Below are 21,544 nucleotides of genomic sequence, written 5' to 3' on the forward strand. Positions count from 1 at the left end.
TTATGCCTGCGCCATGCATGTTTAAATCCCCTCACTGTATTAGCCTCTACCACTTCTGCTGGGAGGCTGTTCCATTTATCTACCTCCATGACAGTAAAAATTTACTTTTCTGCGCATCCATAATGAATTGATAGTGTCCTCCAAGATGTCCCTTGCTTAAATAAGTCTAACATTTCTATGTCTTGAATATCTGAAGGTACTTTGAGAATCCACAGTGCAGAATTTTGAAGCCCAAGCATCTTATTTGTTTAATATCGTCCATTCAATTAAATTGAATCTGTGTCAGAAATCTGGAACAACTCCATAGTGGTTGGCGGCGTTTGCATCACAATCAGGACGATCTGTCGCATGACAGCCATCTAATGCAGGAGAACAAAAGTATTTGAGGGCTTCGTTAACAAGACAAATAACGGTGGCTCTTAATTGACACTTAGACCAAACAATACTAATTATTGTGTTTTCATTTAAATCGCAGTCATGCTGTGATGTCATGTTTCCTTTTACCTGAATGCATTGTGCTTCCCACAGTCATTTCAAGAGTTTAAAGCCAACATGACATAAATTCACCCTGTACATATTATACCTTTTAATGTGTTTTTCCCCCCCGATTACCCTCCCCCTTTTAAAGTGTTCTAAGAGAAGACTGTGTGACGGCTGAGTTGGGGGGTACAGACCATGGTATGTGGGTCTCGTGTCTGAGCAACTGGTCTTTGTTAGCAGCAGATAGTAAAGAGGCTAATTAAGAAGGAATGCTAAGCGCTGTGTGAGCCGTGGCATCTGTGCCTGTGGCTGCTTTAAGCGCTCGCTGTTAAAATATCTGTGGCTGGAGGAGAGAAAGCTCTGTTGAGTGTAACAATCCATAAAGAACACGGCTGGCTAGCATTACCCGGCTTGAGTAGCCCACATCTATCGGGTATCTTTATTAACAAATAGTCACTGTAGAATAGCATTATATGGTCACCCCACAAGGCTAAATCATGAGCATTTTACGCTGGATCACTATATATATATATATATATATATATATATATATGTATGTGTATACTTATATATATATATATTTATATATATTTTCTACCAGAAACACATTAAACCCCTGTTCTTTAATTTTATAACCGTATTGATATATATGCTAACAGTAAATCTAAATTTTTTTTAATTAAAATTAAACTTTGTTTTGCATGATGTCTGTGAATCTAAATCATTTTCGTTTAATTGTTGAATGGCTGGCATTAGAGAGAATACTGGTTACAAATACATTTTAATAGCACTGATTGCCCAGCACTACAAAGGATTGTTAATTATTAGTCATTCTTGTTTGTAAAATAACACTGAAAATGTTTTTAAAAAACCAAGACATTTTCCTTGTGGAGCAGTGATCTGATCAATCGAATAATAAAAAAAGAACATAACAAAAACAATGGAATTCGGCTATATGAGCCAATGGAAGGCTATATGAGGACACATATTTGTTTGAGATCCAAAAATATACCTGAGCTTGGCTAGAAAGTTTGTAAATTAATGGAATTACCATTTTCCCTGTTATCTGTGTGTTTATATTTAATACAGTTAAAGTGCACATACCATCCGAGGCTGGTGTCCTTGATTTATAGTGTATATCATCTGTGTACACAATAGGAAAAGTACTTGAGATCTGCAGACTAGGAGAGATTCGCTAAAACCGCTTAGGCTTTGCTGCAGTTTATGGGTAAACGAGAAATTAACCAGTTGTTGGCCGCAGAACTTGTGATCGTGTACCAACTTTGCCTGTTGGACTAGAGGGGAGCACTATTGTACACAGCTGTAGAAAATTAAAATATATATATATATTAATAATAATGATAATAATATAGCACATATGTGGTGGCATATGAAATATTTAAAGGTGAATTGAAGCTTATTAACTAAAAACAAAGACAGCCTCAAAACTAGAAATGTATATCTTGTTCCTGAAAATGTTGCATAATTCATTATTTTTTCTGGGAACACATAATTGTCACGTGTCACAAAATCGAGCACTGGTAGGTTGTCGCCATAGAAACTAAAAAAAAAGGTTTTTAAACGTTTCTGTGTATTTTATGGGGTTTAACCTCAAAAAGAAAGAATACAATGACAGGTCTGCTAAGGTTGATTTGCTTAGCATAACATTGCAATTAATTCAAAAAAATTGTGTAAGTGGAACAGCACCTTTAAAGTACATCCTTTGGCTGATTGCCTTTTATTACCTGACTTCTAAACTTGGAATGGGCTTGAAGTCGAAGTAAGTAGATCGGAGTTTGCTTCGTGTCCCATAGGCTAAAATAATTGAACTCCAAAGGGCCCATGCGTTGTTAACCTGACGTACTGTCACCGGTTGCAATTAGTGGATACCTAAGCTGGAAATTGTCATGGTTTGCTGACAATTGCCCTCCTGGGGCATGTTGGCAGAGCAGACAACTCAGGTTCAAAATACAGACACAATTTAGGGCACATTTCAACCGCATACCATTGTGATTTTCATAAAGAGTAGTAGAAACATTCCATTGACCTGCCTTCCAGCAGAGGAAATCAGGGTAAAAAAAAAGTCAAGAAGTGAAAAACAGGTAGATATAAAAGACTGTTATGCTTATTAAGAGATTGTGTAACTATTACAGTGGATAGACTAGGTGGTTAAGTGGTACTTATTTGTCATTATTATTTGAAAAAATATATATATAAAAGGGAAAAAAATAAAAATGTTATCTGTTCTTTGTGAATACAAAGTCAGACTCATCACAAAAATAATGAAGTGAGAATTTGTGTCCCAAAAGCTAATGATCCATCTTAATGCTTGGATGTTAATGCTGCTAGATTGCAAGCTTGTGAGCCGAGTCCTCTTTACCTGATGTATTGTTTTGTTTTGTTTTACTCACTTCTAGTTTTGTGAGACCCGTGTTAATTATTGGCGCTATATAAAGAAACAGTATTAATAATAATTACTAAAATGAGAGATTTGGGACACATGTAAGTAAAAATAAATGCAACATTTGGGTGTCTTTGCAGTAACAATTCCTGCCCCCCATCCCCCTCCAGACTGGGGCTTACCAAATGTTTGGATAAAACCCATCTCTCTACCTTCTTAAAAAATTCTGGGTTAAAGCATCCAAGCCAATGGGCACCGAGTGTAATCTAAACACTTAAAGGCAGGAGGAGTTGGGGAAGAGATTAAAGCAGGGACTGGGAGGGGGGTTTGGGGGACAGGGTGGCTATGGAATGTGCAGATGCAGCATTTTGGAGCACACTGTCATAATGCATTGAGCATATCTATGGGAACACAGCACCAGACAGACCTACAGCACATGACCGACTGCAACTCACATCATTCCTCATCCCCTTAAACCTCCGCTCTACGATTATCTGCGTTGCTGTGCGGCAAATTATATTTAAAGCACATCTTCATTCATACGCATTATCTCGTATTATTACTATTATTATTATTATTATCCATTTATATATAGCACCACCATATTCTGCAGAGCTGTACAATGGGATTGCTCCAGTTTTGCCACTTTGTACCAAAGTTGCCCTAATTGTATGCATATTTATAATTAAATAGAGTAAACAAAATGATTCAAAGGCCTTTTATTTCATTAGATACAAATGAACTAATATATATATATATATATTTATTTATTTCTTTAACAATATAAAATATTCATGTAAAATGGAGCCAGTTTTCCATTTTTCTAAGCGCCACCGGTAAGGAGTTTAACTGGGGCTTGCCATCCTCAGCATAAACCAGTTTCCTCTACAAACCCGGAGAGAGTCAGAGGTTCATGGAGTGGCCGCTCTACTTACAATATTGTCTGGCCGTGTGTTAACAGGGAATTCAAAGTCAGATGGGTCGGGAAATTTCAACACAAATCACACACATTTTCACACAATTAGCTCCTTTACCAAATGTACCAATGCCCTCATTTTCTGATTTCTGTAGAACACCGGTGTGCCAGTTATTTCTCAAGGTTTAAAGTCTCATTCCTGTGTGATGTCTAATTCCAGTTGGAAGTCTCATTCCTGTGGGATGGATTTCTTATTGCTGGTGGATGTCTCATTCCTTGGGAACAAAAGAATCTTAAAAATCTGTGTCAGGAGAACCAGCGCCCTCCTTCTTACTGCTACTCCTCAGCTCATTAAAATGCTTGACCTTGCTCCCCTTTCGCATTCGTACATCTGCTTCTTGTTAAGGGGTCCAGGGTGGGATGAGCAGCTCCCAAAGGGTGACCTCATTTGGGATTACAGTTGATTAGAAGATTGAAGGCTGCCAAGATGGTGAGGTCACGGTAGGCTGGATCTGTGGCACATCCTACCAGAAGTCTATGTGTAATTCACAAGAAGACGGTATTAGCCACTAATTTATTGTAATGAGCCAGAGAGTAAATCTGGTTGTTCACCAACAGACAGGAGATCCAAGGTCGTCTTGCCCTTCTCCAAGCTGTGCAAACGCATCCACTCCACCCAACGCTGTACGCAGTCTCCAGTATTAAAGTGAATTGGGCAGCTGTCTAGAGGGCTGAGATGGTGAGGGTTCTCTCTCATATCGGAAAACAATGGGATGCTAGAGAGGGCAACAAAGCCATAGTTGGCAAAGGGTTCTAGAAGCCCTAAGCCCTATATTGGCTAGAAGTGCAAATGTCACTAAAAGCACAGAAGTCAGCTGTGATAAGAAACATTTTATTACCTCCAAGGTTTAATTATTGATGGAAAAGAAAATACACAATTCCACAATATATAGTATACAACATGGATACCATAAAACTTTGGTTCTAGCAGTCTTCAGCTCCACACTGGCTAGAAGTACACACATAACTAAAATATGGAAGCCAGTCATCAGAACAAGTATTTTATTATTTTGTTATAAGAAAAAGAAGGTAAGGGGGGTGAGAAGGGATAGGATTTCCCCCTTGTCATTGTTAAATCTATTATTATTATTATTAAAAGTTATGTTTTAAATGAAGTAATAGCATGACCTCTGTCTTTTTCCAGTTCATTTTTGGGTTACACCATTCATTCTTTCCACCTTGAATATAGAGGGCTATTTAGAGCATATCGAACATTCTATTAACATTGAAGGTTTAATTATTGATGGAAAAGAATAACACGATTTCACAATATATAGTTTATGACATGGATATCGTGTTTTGTACTTCCTTGGATGCCATCCCCTTTGGCAATTTCTCTCTGTTTCTCTCTTTACATTTTTATTACCGGGTTAGGATGTTGTATATGACTTTGACCAGACTGGGGAGCGGGGGGGTTTAACTACACATCATAGGGTTGGAGGTAACCCCAAGAGTTCTCTTACATCAGGAGCGTCGAAGCCCGGGCTTGTGACCTTAGGTAGGAGTGCCCACAAGTGGCGGCTTTTCCTAAAAGAGCTTCTTTAAATGAGGTGGAAAAAACATTTTGTTTTGGTCTGTTTGCCTATATATGTATTCAATGAAATAATTCATAGTTGGTGCAGAGCCACACTTTGCGATCTTGGGTTGGAGGGGTTAATGAAATACTTTTGCTTTTATTAAGCTTGTGAATAGCTGGCAGTTGTTAAAGAGCTCTGAAAGATTGTGCACAAGGAATAAGAAGCTGACAGTTAAGAGAAACAGATCTGCCAGCTCTTCATGAAAACAGATGATCGGTCTGGCAGTGTCCTGCGATCTCACGCACCGAGGGCAGAGGGGCTGCCAAACACAGGCCCTTCTAAATACCCCCCGGGGCTCTCTAACACTCTGATACTGATATATTGTACCCCTAGGCTTTCTAATGGTCTAATACTGATATACTGTGCCCCTAGGCTTTCTAACGGTCTAATACTGATATACTGTACCCCTAGGCTTTCTAACGGTCTAATACTGATCTACTGTACCCCTAGGCTTTCTAACGGTCTAATACTGATCTACTGTACCCCTAGGCTTTCTAACGGTTTAATACTAATATACTGTACCCCTAGGCTTTCTAACGGTCTAATACTGATATATTGTACCCCTAGGCTTTCTAACGGTCTAATACTGATATACTGTACCCCTAGGCTCTCTAATGGTCTAATACTGATATACTCTGGAGTGTAAGCTTGCGGGCAGGATCCATTCTAACCTAATTTATCAGTTTGTCATTTCTTTTTGCCAATTCTAATTTTGTCATATCCTTCGAATATACTGTAAGAAGAACTGCGCTGTATAAATAAAATAAATAATAATACTGCACCCCTGGGCACTCTTGGTACCCAATACTGATATACTTCACGCAGAGACTCTCTTACTGCCTAATACTGCACCACTGGGCTTTCTTGGTACCGAATACAGATATACTGCACTCTTACTCTCTTACTCCCTATTACAGATATATTGTACACCTGGGGGGGCTTTACTACCTAGTACTTATCACACCTCTCAGCGAGCCACCCAGGGTCTAGCTGGCCTAGAGCTAAATATCCTTCTGGGCCTGATTCGTACACTGGAAGCTCTACTCGTCTGAGGAGATCCTGCAGGCAGAATAAACTGTGGGCATTAAAAGTTGATATGGGGAATCTTAGCTTTCTGAATCTGGTGTATTTTGCAAAACAGATTTTCCAATTTCCAGATATGTTACTTTGATACCTGGGAAAAGATTCTATGCAGAGAGTCACCAAATGTGTTACCCTAATGGCTCTAATATCGGTCCTCATGGAAACCCTGACTTCTCACCTGTACTCAAGCCACCTGTATTCAAGCAGGGATATGAACCATGACATTCTGGAAGCAAAAGCACCACCAGGTAGCCTTATTTATGAGCACAGATGATTGCTATTGCCATATTTTATGTACACGTACATATACAGTGTGTTGTTATATATATATATATATATATATATATATATATATATACTATATCATGCTACTGTGTAATGCTAACATACTGCACCTCTGGAGTAAATTAACATGCTATACAAGACCATAGTCCTGCTTCATACTACTATGTCACGTCCCCGGTTAACAAACATGCGTTATGCTGTTTGATCATTATTCTCAGAAAACACATGGAAGATAACTACATCGGTAGTATAATCGTATACAATTACAACACAGGTTTTGCTGGCTCTGATGCCATTTGCCTTCAGTGTTACTCAGGCTTGGTGGTCCCGTTAGACTACTCCATCCTATTAGTCCTGCTGTGTGACCTGAACTTGCTATTCATGCTGTGTGACCTAATCATGGTGGTCTTGTAATGTGACTCTGCTTTTTGTGGCATATCTGTCTTGGCGAAGAGGTCTGTATTTTTTGGTTTTTTTTTTGTTTTCCTCGTAATCCCCCGGCTGGGTCCCGTGATCATCAAGCGATGTATTAGCCTCTAATCGTGTAAAGCTGGCTTTAGGTGGCCGCTGGGTTGCAGCAAGATGTACACAAGGATCACATTCCTTGGGAGTCTTGGCAACAATAAAGACATCCACAAATCGGAAAGAAATTCCCTGAAATTTTCTCAAACTTTGCTTTAAAAGTCAGTCACTATTGGTTAATATATGTCTGGAAATATTCAGGGACGCCTGTGAGGAAGCCATTAAAGGTGCTATTCATGTGCCTTCCAAAGAAAACCACGCAGAAAATAACATTTACAAAAAACTTTTTCCATTTTTAAACAATTCATAGAAGAAGTTAATTAAGCCTAAATTTGTAAAATTATTCAGATGCTGTCTTTGAATGTTTTTTTCTGGTTCTTCTAAAAAAGTTATAGATGTTAAAAATATGTTTGCTGAATTGTTTACAATTGTTTAATTATTAATTACAACTAGATCCAATTGATTTCGGGAAAAAACGCTTGGGAAATGTTGCTTTTGTTCAAGGATTATGGAATTGAAAGGGGAACAAATTATATTACGGTATATTATGTCAAAATTATATTATGCATTCAATATAATAAAATTAGTTTATAACAGTAAACCATTACTATTAGGTAGTAAATGGTGGTCAACATACTATTTGTAACGCTTTGATGAGCTGCAGCAGGTTTTATGAGGTTGTCTTGAAAAATTTCAAGCATTATACCCTCTTTATACAAGCGGCTAAATAGGTGCATAGCACAGCTGATCCGATTATACAAGGTACCCCAAAGACGGGATACTCGTATTCAACAGAATTTAATATTAAAAAAATAAGTACTATTACAAAGATGTGCTTTGGGTGAGAGAAAATGAGAATTCAACTTGCTTTGTGTGTAGACTAATAAACATACAGCTCTGCTTAAAGTATATCTCTTGCTACGAAGTACCACTAGGAATGTATATATGTAATTAAACCTAGATTTATGTGTATACCATTGGAAAAGGTATCCTTACTACCTGCTCTCTTCCCTATTATGTTATCTCTCACCTGTTAAGTTGCTGATTGTTGTTGATTTGTTCAGGCTGCCCATGTAGAACATGAGGAGAATTGAGAGAACTTCAGTATGGAAAGTTGGTTACATATACTGCCCCTGACACCGATCTCCTGATGTAAAATAATTCCTTACTTTTACAAAGAAAAAGCACAAGGTATAGGTTTGAATTAATTCATACATTTAATTATACTAGAAGCTGTGACAGCAATGTTTTCCCCATTAAAGAAGGTCATAGCTAAAATGCAATCAGTGGTTGTGAAGTAGAAAAGAAAGGGCAAATGTTGTTGACCAAGTCCCTCTTATCAGGAGTCAAACACAGATTCTGATTTTCATAGAGGTGATATGTGTATTGTGAGCATGGCTTGCCTCCAGCATCTGGGGCTTCTTTGTGTAAGAACATGACCTCTGTTCGTTTTTACGTGTGATCCACGAATCCGATTTTATTTTTTTGTCTTGAATAATTTTCCACCGTATGCATGTGGCGCAGGTAACCCCTTATTGCTTGTTGTTGCTTCATTTGGTTTAAAGTGAGTACAGCTACTTACATCTAAAATGGTTTAGCATATGAAATATCCATCCGTCAACAATCAGGGTCAATAATTACTTATTTTATACAAGTGAAAACAGGGGATTATCTAAGACTATGCAGAAAGCAACCGCATTAGGCAAAATGTCCTCAAAAGCCAATTTTTAAGTTTGGAGGAGAGAGGGGCAACTTTTGGTTCAGTTGTAAAATCATTATAAAATAAGTGTTTCGTGATAATATACAATACTCCGTTGTCCTCCTTGTAGCTATAAACACACTGCAGTAATTATGAACAATGCGAGTATTGTGTCCAGAAGGTGTCAGCAGCTGGGCTGGTGTTCCCATTCATGAAGGCTATTAAATACCCCTCTGCGTGTCTCTTGGTCTTATAATTACTGTATATGCTCTATACTGCTCTATACATTTGTCTACAGCTCATTTTCCAAGATGAGGTGCTAGATCAGCTATATTTGAGCTGGCGTTCGGTAGTCTTAGATATCCTACATACAACTTAATCATGGAAGTTTGATGCCACAAATGGCGTCACACATCCGTAGAATGTCAATGTACCAAAATGCGTCTTTATTTGCGGCAATATCGTGGCTTCACCTACGGCACGTCTGACATCAGCTTAGATTGGCACCACTCTTTGTCTGAAGTCGCAATAGGAAACTTCATATACTTAATATATTCATATATATAAATCATGCTGGCAAACCTTTATGGAATTTTCAATACCCAATGGTATAATATAAGTGTCAATGCGCTATATAATATGTGTCAATGCTCTGTATAAGTATGAATGCTCTGTATAATATAAGGGTCAATGATCTATATAATGATGATATAATGATATATTTATATACTACCCCTTAATTTTAAGTGGAAGGGGTTTCCATCACCTTTACCCACCATAACTTTGGTTATTGATCTATATAATATAAGTGTCAATGCTCTGTATAATGTAAGTATCAATGCTCTCTATACTATAAGTGTGCCACACATAGAAAAGATACATTTATTTTTAAAGTGTGGAAAAGTTATATTTGAGGTTATAAATTCAGAATGTTATGATGCTGGGATTATGCATAAATATAAAGTATTGGTTAGCTGATGGATGCTTTCTGTGTAAGAGGTTGATAAAATAAACCACTCGACCTTGTGGGGGAGTCACCACAAACTTTTGGAAACATGGCTTATGCCTTGTGAGGCCGTGAGCATCCCACGCGCTGGTGGTCGATAAAACAGAGCATGGACTGTAGGCAGAAGATAACGACACAGTATAGATGTTTGTACTTCTGATATTTTAAAAGACCAAACATGATATCTTTGTGTTAGGAGGTGTCACTGGTGGACAGAGCTTTACGAACAAACATTGCTTATGTGAAATAGAACTCTTGTAGGACCTGGAGCTATACAGATGAGATAGACAAGAATTTGGGGTAGGATGAAACAAGTAAGGGTGACCCCTCTGTAGTCCAAAAGAATTGATGATGGTCAATTCTTAATGATAAATGGCCTACGATTATTTGCAAGGTGAACAAACTTCACGGATATATGCAAACCTCAGGGGACTGACATGTTGTATTGAGTCCAAATTTCTCATGGAAACAAGTGTCCCTAACAAAGGATGTAACTTCTCAAGATACAGCCATATTTGTGCGAGAGAAGATGGAGTCTTTTGGTGAGGGTATCTTATAAAGACATAGAAACCCATAAGCATTTGGGACCTCAGAGGTCTCTTCTTCCCTCCTCTGAAGAGACCTCTGTGGTCCAAAGGCTTGTCTGAGTCTACATTTTTTCATGTGTTGAAGTTTTTTAGATACAATTATATTATCGCTTTGCTAATACTTAAAATCATTTTCCTTCTTATTTTACCCATAATTTATTTGTTTATTTGGTATATTATCAAATATCACTTTCTGCACTATTGAAGATGTGTTTAATCTTCTCTATGACATCATCCAACCAGCAATGAGTACAAATCTTAAAATTACTGTGGCCTATTCTAAATTAATTTTTAGATTTTGGTGATTATATCATTTGTCTATGTATTGACACACGGGCTAAGCTCACCCTTTCTGCACTTTGTTTTTTGGATGACTAATGAATCCCCTTGATGTTTTATTGTTTCAGGGCATGACATCAATGGAGCTCTTGAGCCCTCAAATATTGACACCAGCATCCTAGAGGACTATATTAGTAAAGAGGACTCCTCTGAAATGTGAGTGACAAGAAGGAAGAACAGTCATCCATTGATATGAAGCACCACTGTTTATAGCTTTTCTCTACAACACGCCCTATTACTCAATAAAACTTCTCCATACAACCATCTGTTCATTAGAACTCTTCCTATCACTCAATATAACGGCTCTTTATATCTGCTGCTATTGCTCCATGTAATGTTCCATATAACTCCAGACCAGTGACTACCAACCCAGTCCTCAAGACACACCAGTCCTCAGGACCAGACAGACCATCAGGCTAATGCCAGATTGCGCCTCTCAAAAACCTTTATGACCCGCTTGTTTGGCAGCTTCCTTGTGAGGCTACCTGCTTGATACACGTGACCTCATGCTGCAAATGTGTAGGAGCCTCGCTTGCCGCCACGTATATCTAGCAGGTGGCCAGATGTATGGTCATCAAATTGCTAGGGCTTAATGTAATCCACAGCCCGATCCTGCCAACGGTCCAGTTTTTGTGAATCTCCATTTTGAATAGAATGTTGTAATCACTAAATCCTTTCCTGTTAGTGTGCCTTGAAGACTGGTCTAGACTGCCAGGAAAACCAATACTTATCAGATATGCTATATCTGTGCTCATCACGCTGCAGTTTCTGGTGCCATTTCTACATATAAGGCGCCACCTTGTGGAACAGTTTGCTGGAACATTATGTTGGGTCTTCCCCGACCCTGACAATACATCATAGGTCACTAATACAGGCACAATCCCACTTGGATGTTCTAATTAATACTAGTAAACATAAAAGTAGATTTTATACTTGTAGGATGTAGTCTTCTAAGCTATTGTATACATGAATGTTTATAGCTACGTGGGGTCTCTAATGTGTTTCTGTTTGCTATTACACACAGCTGCTTCCCAGACATCTCTGGCTCTGCAGGTTATTCCAATCCTCAGGCTTGTGGCTCCTCAGGAGGCCACCTACCCATCAATAACAGCGTAAGCCATGGTCTCAGTGCCAACTCAGGTGGGGTCCTCCACATGGGTCAACAAATGCCAATGCGTCCTGGCATGGGAGGGAACTGCGGCGCTCCAGCATTCCAATCACACAGTAACTGTAACAATAACAATGCCTTAATCAACTCTAAAGGATACCCTGTACCCATGTGCATGAGCGGACCGAGCCTCCCCATCAAGGCAGAGCCTAAAACCAGCTATGCAGCCGGGTAAGTGACACAAGAACATAGGTCAAAGCTAAAACGATTGAAATGAGACAAACTATGAACCAGACATAGAAAGATGTCCTAGGACTTCATGAGAAGAATAAACCTGTAGGTTAGGAACCTATCAGTCTAGAACCTATAGGTTATGGGACTTGTTATCTAAGTAACTCAGACTTCACACACACAAGTGCATAAGCTTTGTGAAATAACATGATGTGCTGGACTCAAAGTCATCCAACCACTGAAATAGGAGGAGAGAGACATTGGGTGAAAGCAATAGGTAATTAATGCAGAGCGAAGATGTTTCTGGGGTTCGGGGGTTTTATCAAGTAGATGACGAAGGAACAGGTGAAGGAAGAGATATATGCTTATACACTCAACACTGAGATGGAGGTGAAATGAAGTGAGTTGAAAAATGTAATCGCTCGTTAACTATTCGTCATGGGGAACCAGCCCCCAACATCTTTCTCCTGAAAAGGTGGCCCTGCGTAATGTTTAATTGTATCACTGATGTCTCTTCTGATCTTCTTTTTGACTGGATTATGTATTCAGTGTGCTGGGCCAGTCTGGTTCTTCTCACTTGGATTGGCTCCGCATATAATGCATAATAAAGTCAGAAAGATTAAATGTTTCAGTTCACCTAAACTTTTCTGCAACTCATGATTTAGTGAATACACCAAAGAAAGTATGTAGACACTTAATGAATTTAGACCAAAAATCAGATTCCATAGCTCAGGAGTCTGGGTAATCAAGTATCTATATTTCCTAAAATCAGTGAATCGCTCAGAATGGATAGAATGACTAGCTTTGAGATTATGTAACTCGGTCTTGGAGTGTCCATTTAGTGGGCAAAACGAAGTTGTTCATAAGCTCAGAAATATTTTCTTTTATATATTTTAAGTAATTTTCTGGTATAATAAGGCAAGTTAATTGCAATCCGTAGCTCTTCCTGTCCTGTTTATAGATCTTTGAGTCACTGATTGTTTTAGTTAATGAGCCACTCCGTGGTTAAATGAATTAGTGCGTGTTTTTTCCAAAATCATAGCATTTAAAGGTATTTTCTGTGCTTTCGTCTTCAGCACTTTACCCGACTCTCCCCCAGACTCTGGATCAGAAGCATACTCCCCCCAGCAGCTGAATGGTAAGTGCCTATATGGTATTTCACCCCTCCTTCAATAGAAGTGGTTTTGTCCAGATGGTGTTATCGGTCAAGGGAGAGAGAGGAGGTATGAAATTCGGGAGAGATAACCAGTGGGTAAATATTCCAGCTCTACTGTTATGTATGTTACGGAAAAGAGAGGGACTCCGGAGCATCGGGATTAAGAGAGAGACGGGAAAAGAGTGTGAGTGGTGGTGGAGAGGAACATTTGGGTAAAAAATAACCGAGGTAGCATGTATTAGGAGGGAAAGTTATAGAATGAGAGGAAGAAGAGAAGTGGTGAAGGTAAAGCACTTGGAGATACCGCAGGAGGAACAGAGGATAGAGGTAGTTGAAAGAGCTGGAGAGAGGGGAGGAGAGAAATGCAGATTGGGGGTACCAGCTGGTTTTGGGGAAGGAAGGAGGAGAAGGAGGCAGATAGTGAGACACGGCAAAGGAATATAGAAGGGGAGGTGTCTTTAACTCAGGAGAAGAGAGAAAAGCACCCAGCAACCCAACAGCATGGGATAGGGTGTTGGCAGAGGACTAACAGCCGGTGAGATATTTAACAATGAAACGGTGTTGTTGAGAAAGCAGAGGGGGTGTCCTGCCGTGGTCAGGGTGTCCCGTATAAAACCTGCATGTCTGTCTGTGCACTGCTCTGGATTGTGACGTGTAGTCTGGGAGGAGGGATAGGACAGATGGGAGCGCTCGGTACAGGTGACACCGCTGCATCCTAGCCGTGGACACGCACTGTGACAGGTGTGACTGCTTGGGTGGGTGTCAGTGAAAGAATCACAGTGCCCGGACTGGAAAAAATTCTGTGTATTAGGATTGGGATCTTTGTTTATCACTCTTCAGAAATGTCTGGAATTCTTCACCAGCCCCTCCCTAAATCTATCTTGAAAATGCCTCTAGAAGACACCCCCACACACCGCCTCTCTGCACACATCACTGTGTCTGAATCACGTTAAATACATATATACCGGTGTATATATATATATATATATATATAAATATATATATATATATATAAATATATATATATATATATATATATATATATAATTTTCAGGAGTCGTGGCTAACAGTTATTCCTTACGCGCAAAATAAATTAAAACGGGCTGTCTAAATACGCAGAATGTTCTTATCTATGGCCAATTTTACTAAATAGGGGAAATGAGCTCTAAATCACTTTCCCATCAATGTTTCTTTTTTATTTCACAGACCCTCACCTACTACGCACCATGACCCCGGAAAACATGTGTCACATCACCCCACCTTCCCGTCTTGAGCATCCATCTCATCTACAGGGCCCTCCTCACCCCACACACCAACAGCATTATCCTAACATGCAACGGGAGCTGTACCTGAAAGTAGAGTCTATGATGCCCCAATATCCACCCCTTGGCCCCGGAATGCCCCCTGCAGACATACACCATGCTCAGCAATCCCAGATGCTCCATCAGCTTCTTCAGCAACAGCACGGAGCAGAGTATGTACTACGTGGATGTTATTGCATGTGTATACTCTGCATTTTTTTTTCCAATCTTAATTGACTATTAATTGTCTATTGCAGACTTCCAGTTCACCCTACAAAGAAGAGGAAACACTCAGATTCTCCAACCAACACCCTGAGGGACCAGATAACCAATGGAGGCATGGTGAAACAGGAGCCGGGTACTAATACACACACCCAGTAACACATACTTACACCTATTTCCTCAATGGAGGGGTGGTAGAGCAGGAGCCGGGTACTGAGACACACATATGGCAGCACATGATTATATAGAGCACTCGTGGAGTAGATATACTAGAAAGGACCATGGTACTATATTGTTAGTGGGTATTATACGGGCCTCATTCCGGAACATGACACAGGGACACAAGGTGGGAGGTGTATTTTGTGCCATATTTACCCTGTAGCTTCGTAGTTCTTCAGTCCTCATCCTATGCATCCTATCCCAGGTCTCATGCAGGACACTGACAGCTTAAATGGGACATACCTGGACCCCAATTACCAGTCAATAAAATGGCAGCCTCACCAGCAGAACAAATGGGTCACCCTGTACGACAGCAACTACAAAGAACTGTAAGCAAACAACAGTAAAGCAACATGTACAAATGAAATGATGTTGGCGTACTCCCAAAACAAGATGTAATGATCTTTTAGTAGGTAGATAGTCATGATCTATTTATAGGAAAAGACTGCGTGATATTCTTCCTTAATCATATTGGCCACCAATGGTCACTTGATTATCTAATTGATAAATTAGAGATAGTCCTAAACCTTGGTGTGTTACTGGAATTACCCTGAAGTTCCATGCAATCTTTGTCTGTTATCGCTTTAGCAAGTTATAGGACTTATGAGGGAGATGTTGGCATTTAAATGTTTTTTAGGATTAAGCCAATTGAAATGTTGGAGGGTATACACGGGAATTATGTGAGGATCCACTGATGTTTCCTTCCATCCTACAGCCCAATGCCCACCTACAAGGTGGATGCAGACAAGGGATTTAACTTCTCGGTGGGAGATGATTCATTCGTATGCCAGAAGAAGAACCACTTCCAGGTTACTGTATACATTGGCATGATTGGAGAGCCCAAATACGTCAAAACACCAGAGGGCATTGTCCCCTTGGAGTGTTTCTTCTTGAAATTAAACGGCGTAAAGGTAAGTTATAAAAGGAGAAAGGATGGGAGCAACTGGAGAAAAAGAAGAGTCCCACATGTACAAATGAGACAATATGTTGAGTGGTCCAGCCTAAAATAATTACGCAGAAGCAGAAGATTTCTTATCCATTTAAGAACGCCAGCCACTGAACCTGCGAATAACTTTTGTTGTTAGTGTCAGGGTCTATTGGGTAAATGGATATTTGAATTTAGTTTAATGTGGGGCAGAAAGTCAGTAAACATATTGCAATTAATTTAAACATCATTTAAAGGGAGAGTAAACATTTTTAGGCAAAATGCTATAAAAGGCATATATTGGCACCTTGCAGTCTTGATCATGGAAGAAGTTCACGATAATATGGCAATATATGACAATAACTTCATTATGTAGCAATATATTTTTATAGACTTTGCCATCCCTGATATTATAGTGGGAAGTCCAAGTGTTGGCATGTGAGGAAGAATGGTAAATCTTTAACGACTGAAGTTGAAATAAAGGGGTGATATGTTGATATCATAACTAGAAAAGTTGTCTTTCCTTTGCGGGATTAAGTTGTGGCTCCACTCTTTTCACGTCCCATATTATTATTAATATTATTAAGTTCTTCTAAGAAAGCAACCATGTTGACCACTTGTTACATATGTCTGTCTTTACAGTTGGAAGCCATTAATCAGTCCATCAGTATTGAACAGTCGCAGTCTGACCGCAGCAAACGTCCGTTTCATCCAGTCACGTGAGTCATTCAAAGTTGGCAGAATGAGAAAAATAATAGGGGATGGGGGGTAGGAAGGGAGAAAAAGTCAGCAAGAAAGTGGCATGGTGGGGTATGTAAAGACGAGCATGACAATGAAATTGAATTGAAATAATTACATTGATACAAATACAGATACCATGTGTCTTTCATTAAAATAATAATAATAAAATGCTGTCTTTCATGTGTTTCAGGTTGACGCTTCCCCCAGATCAGGTCACTAAAGTGACTGTTGGGCGGCTGCATTTCAGTGAAACCACCGCAAACAACATGAGAAAAAAAGGAAAGCCCAATCCTGACCAGAGGTGGTTGTCGCACACTGCACACTGACACATACACGTTCCACGCAGTGACACACCAGCCGACAAAGTGTTGTATTGTGGCCTAAGCTGACTATGTCTAGGGTGGCAGTCCCCCTTTGGACTATTGATCAGGGTTATTGGTGCGCGGTCTACTTAATGGGTCACATCATACAGTATGCGGTATGCACGCTGTGCTTCCTAAAGAGTGCATTATGAGACACTAAGCCATCCATTCTGAAATTAGGGCAATGGAAAGATACAAAGCCATGTGTTACTGTGTAATAAATATAGACACATCGGCACAGAAACTTTGTCACAAAATGGATACTGTTCTGTTGGTGCCAGAGAAGATAGTCGGTCTAGTAGGCCATCATTCATAGAGTAAAAAGTGCTCACAAACACATAAACTTTTAAGATTCAGATATCCCTTTTTCAAATGTACGAAGAAAGTTGAGCAGTGCGGTTTTGAAAGCGTATGTGAATATCAGTTTACCATAAGTTCAGGATTTAAGCTTGACAGACACAAAAATACATTCACTGGCTCCCCTAGCCGTATATCACTGATCCTTATCTTTCTTCAGCGCCCTTCTGATTCTTTGTTTTCCTTTTCCCAGGCCCTTTTCTGCTTATCCTTTCCACACTCCTTTATTCTCCTCATCCTTCTCCTCTCCGTTGACACTTTCCTCCCTTTGCTTTGATTCAAATCTAGTTGAATTTCCTACTCTCCGAACTCTTCTGTATGATTTTGTACCTCCTCCGCCTAGAGGAAGATCTTCTAGTGTTTATACGCGCCTCTTCTTTTTATTGCAGATATTTCCTCTTGGTTGTGGCTCTTCAAGCGCAGGCTCAGAATCAGACATACCTAGTGGCAGCACATTCTTCCGAGCGTATCATTGTCAGAGTGAGTACATGTCTTGGGGTTATTACGTTTAGTATTTGCTACGGATGAATTCATTGAGGTTCCATGTGTTTCATTGTGCAAGACCCAGATATTTATCTTATATGTTTTTCAGTTTGAGACTTTGCGATGTCTTTTTGTTGTATTAATGAAGATACTTTGTCATGAGGTCTAGTCCTTTATCTCACTAGACAGTCTTTTCATGGTTTGAAGTGTCTGTCCCGCTGTGTAGTCGTACTTTCTCATACACTTTCCTCACCCACAGGCCTCCAATCCTGGACAGTTTGAGAGTGACAGTGAGGTTCTGTGGCAGCGTGGCCAGCTCCCAGACACAGTCTTTCACCATGGGCGAATTGGCATCAACACAGAGAGGCCGGATGAAGCCCTTGTGGTTCATGGAAATGTCAAAGTTATGGGCTCACTAATGCATCCGTCTGATATTCGAGCCAAAGAGGCCATTGAGGAGGTGAGACATTTATGCAAAGGAGAGGTATGGAGGGACGTTAGACAAATAAAGTGGTGAAAGCAAGAGAGGAACTTTCTTGATGTAGAAGAATGTGGCCAAAAATTAGTAAGCCAAGGACTGGAGCAACATAACAAAGAGAAGGGGTTGATTTTCATAGCTGGCAAGATAAATATGTATTATTGATTCCTATGTATAAAAGTTTAGAGTGTTTTTCTTTAAATTAATCTTTATTTACTATTATGTGAAAATTGTCTTCTTCAGGTGGATACCACAGAGCAGTTGAAACGGATCTCTCAGATGCGCCTGGTTCATTATCATTATAAACCCGAGTTTGCCAGCACAGTAGGACTTGACAACACAGAAGAGACAGGTATCGCTCAAAATCCTTTCCGCCACTTATTTGATAACATGATGCACCTTCCCTTATCCATAGAATGTTGACGTCACAATTATTGTTTCTGCTGTCTACCGTAGGGGTGATTGCTCAGGAAGTTCAAGAAATTCTCCCCGAGGCCGTTAAGAAGAGTGGAGATGTTGTGTGTGCCAACGGAGAGACAATAGAAAACTTCCTTGTAGTGAACAAGGTGGGTTGTTTATAGAAGGGTGAGTGTGGAGTGAGCCAAGTGGTGTTACGTAAGCAGTGGTTGTGCAGATACTTGTGTCGAGGAATATGACTATAATCAAGTGATGATACGTGCTGTGGATTGCATGCCAGTGGTGGTAGATGCTGAGTGGCGAGAGAGATGCTATAGAGGGACAGGCCTTGAACTTTGGTGTACACCTTCTGATCTCAAGGAGCGTATTTTCATGGAGAACGTGGGCGCAGTGAAGGAGCTTTGCAAACTCACAGACAACCTGGAGACTCGGATTGATGAGCTGGAAAGATGGAGCCGTAAACTGGCAAAACTGAGGAGGTTCGACAGCATGAAGAGCACCAACAGGTAACCTTTACATGTGGCTTCTGTCTGCATCACTTATATTATTCCTATGATAGCCTATCACTATCTTAACCGTGAAACAGAAACTCTCCATGCTCATTAGTTTATCTCCTATTAGTCACACAGGAAGTCAGTTCAGCCGTGCAGGAAGCATCCCCTACAAACAACGGCCACCCAAAGTCATGGGCAAGGTAGGTGGAATGGTTTGCCATGTCTCAGGGTCCTTGAACATATCATTTGAATAGGGTCCTCTTCACTCTTCTTTTGTGTCCAAATTATGTGATGCACTATTTATTATGTCTTGTTTACCTATTTTATAGCCCTGCTGAATATCATGGCGCTATACAAATCAATAATTATAGCAGTAACCAAACAAAGCCAGCTAGAACCATGTTCTGGGGTAGGCCACATCACCACACTGAAGCCAACCATCCCGTGTAGCATCCATCAGGCCATAATTTATAAAAACTGCAGATTTTTCCTATAATTGTCTGTGAAATGGAATTTAGAATCATTTAATAATTGGATATCATCATATATGCCATTGCTTTGGTTAGTTGTTATAACAATATCGACAACTTTGACATTTCAGGGATTTACTGTTGGGTAATTCGGGATGCCTTTGGGTTCTACCAACAAATTTGCAGCTGAGCCTAAAAGGTTTATTGACCATCTTTCTGTATTCCGGAATAGACGTGTCCCCCTTTCGGTGTAAATATAAGCCTGCATGTAGTTCAGGTCCCATTTTTGTGCCACTGGTTTCATTTCCATATTGCCACGTAGCCAGTTTGTCAATTCTTATACATGAACTAGTAAACACATTTTAATAGGCATGAAAATACGTTCTGTCACCTGACACTGAACATTGTATCAAACGGATATGTCATTCTTGTCAATGTGATGATCGGCTTTGTACGCTGTGTGTATATTCTCCTCCCAGGCAGTATATGTGCGGTTTATTGATCATTCAGTGTCTTTTAGATGTATATATATATGTTACAGAGTGTATTTGAAGAGTTATTTTTTGTTCTTTCTCCTTAGACCATCTCACCCCCTCCAGACCAGAGTTGCGTTAGTCAGCGTTTTCTCCAGGCCACCATCATCGCTCTGGTTATTATTATGGCTTTTAGGTAAGGCCTTCATAACAAACCATCCCAGTACTAAATCCAATGTTATTATTATTATTATTATCCTTTATTTATATAGCGCCAACAGTTTACGCAGCGCTTAATACAATACATAAATTCAAGGGATATGACAAGACAAGAATTGACAGACTAAGACAAACCGATCCATTTGGTGGAGAGAGCCCTGCTCGCAAGCTTACAATCTAGAGGGAAATGGGGTGACAAACATAAGGCATAGAGAAAGGGTGAGAGGTATTGTGGGGGTTGTATCGATGACAAGGAAGTTCTAGCAGCTAAGATGGTATGCTTCTCTGAAGAAGTGGGTTTTTAGATGTTTCTTGAAAGTTGGGAGGGAGGGACAATGCTGAAGGTTCCTTGGGAGAAGATTCCAGAGATATGGGGCAGCTCGAGTGAAATCTTGTAGACGGGAAAAGGAAGAGGTGATGAGTGAGGAGGAGAGCCTTAGCCCATGGGAGGAACGTAGGGATCGAGTAGGAGAGTATTTGCTAATGAGGTCAGAAATGTACGGAGGAGCAGTATTATGGATGGCCTTATATGTCAGTACCAGGATCTTAAATTTAATTCTAAAGGTAATTGGGAGCCAGTGGAGGGTTTCACAGAGGGGGGAAGCAGAAGAGGAGCGACGTGCAAGGAAGATGAGCCTAGCAGCCGCATTAAGGATAGACTGTAGAGGAGAGAGTCGAGACAGTGGAGTGCCAACCAGAAGAGTGTTGCAGTAGTCAAGACGGGAAATGATAAGGGAATGAACCAGGGTTTTTGTGGATTCTTGGGTGAGGAATGGGCGGATACGAGAGATGTTTTTTAGGTGCAAGCGGCAGGATCTGGCGAGGGACTGAATGTGAGGGATGAAGGAGAGGTTTGAGTCAAGGATGACCCCAAGGCATCGGGCCTGGTTAGTAGGAGAGATAGTCGTGTTGTTAATGGTGATAGAGAATTCA

General features: G+C 40.1%; 1 protein-coding gene across 1 annotated transcript in view; it reads left to right on the forward strand.

The window, feature by feature from the left end:
• LOC149276937 (myelin regulatory factor-like) overlaps positions 1 to 21,544 on the forward strand; it is a 33,926-nt gene that overhangs the window by 7,708 nt on the left and 4,674 nt on the right. The window contains exons 3-18 of the mRNA XM_089503223.1: positions 11,024 to 11,111; positions 11,980 to 12,294; positions 13,371 to 13,432; positions 14,657 to 14,924; positions 15,009 to 15,109; positions 15,398 to 15,521; positions 15,908 to 16,103; positions 16,760 to 16,836; positions 17,049 to 17,159; positions 17,967 to 18,057; positions 18,320 to 18,520; positions 18,782 to 18,890; positions 18,995 to 19,104; positions 19,316 to 19,461; positions 19,577 to 19,649; positions 20,500 to 20,588. Coding sequence (XP_089359349.1) covers positions 11,024 to 11,111; positions 11,980 to 12,294; positions 13,371 to 13,432; positions 14,657 to 14,924; positions 15,009 to 15,109; positions 15,398 to 15,521; positions 15,908 to 16,103; positions 16,760 to 16,836; positions 17,049 to 17,159; positions 17,967 to 18,057; positions 18,320 to 18,520; positions 18,782 to 18,890; positions 18,995 to 19,104; positions 19,316 to 19,461; positions 19,577 to 19,649; positions 20,500 to 20,588 — 2,161 coding nt within the window. The remainder of the gene's footprint in view (positions 1 to 11,023; positions 11,112 to 11,979; positions 12,295 to 13,370; positions 13,433 to 14,656; positions 14,925 to 15,008; positions 15,110 to 15,397; positions 15,522 to 15,907; positions 16,104 to 16,759; positions 16,837 to 17,048; positions 17,160 to 17,966; positions 18,058 to 18,319; positions 18,521 to 18,781; positions 18,891 to 18,994; positions 19,105 to 19,315; positions 19,462 to 19,576; positions 19,650 to 20,499; positions 20,589 to 21,544) is intronic.

This window comes from Sceloporus occidentalis, unplaced genomic scaffold, assembly GCF_023333645.1.
Source record: "Sceloporus occidentalis isolate IW3139 unplaced genomic scaffold, rSceOcc1.0.p SCAF_223, whole genome shotgun sequence".
In the NCBI taxonomy this organism is placed as follows: Eukaryota; Metazoa; Chordata; class Lepidosauria; order Squamata; family Phrynosomatidae; genus Sceloporus; species Sceloporus occidentalis.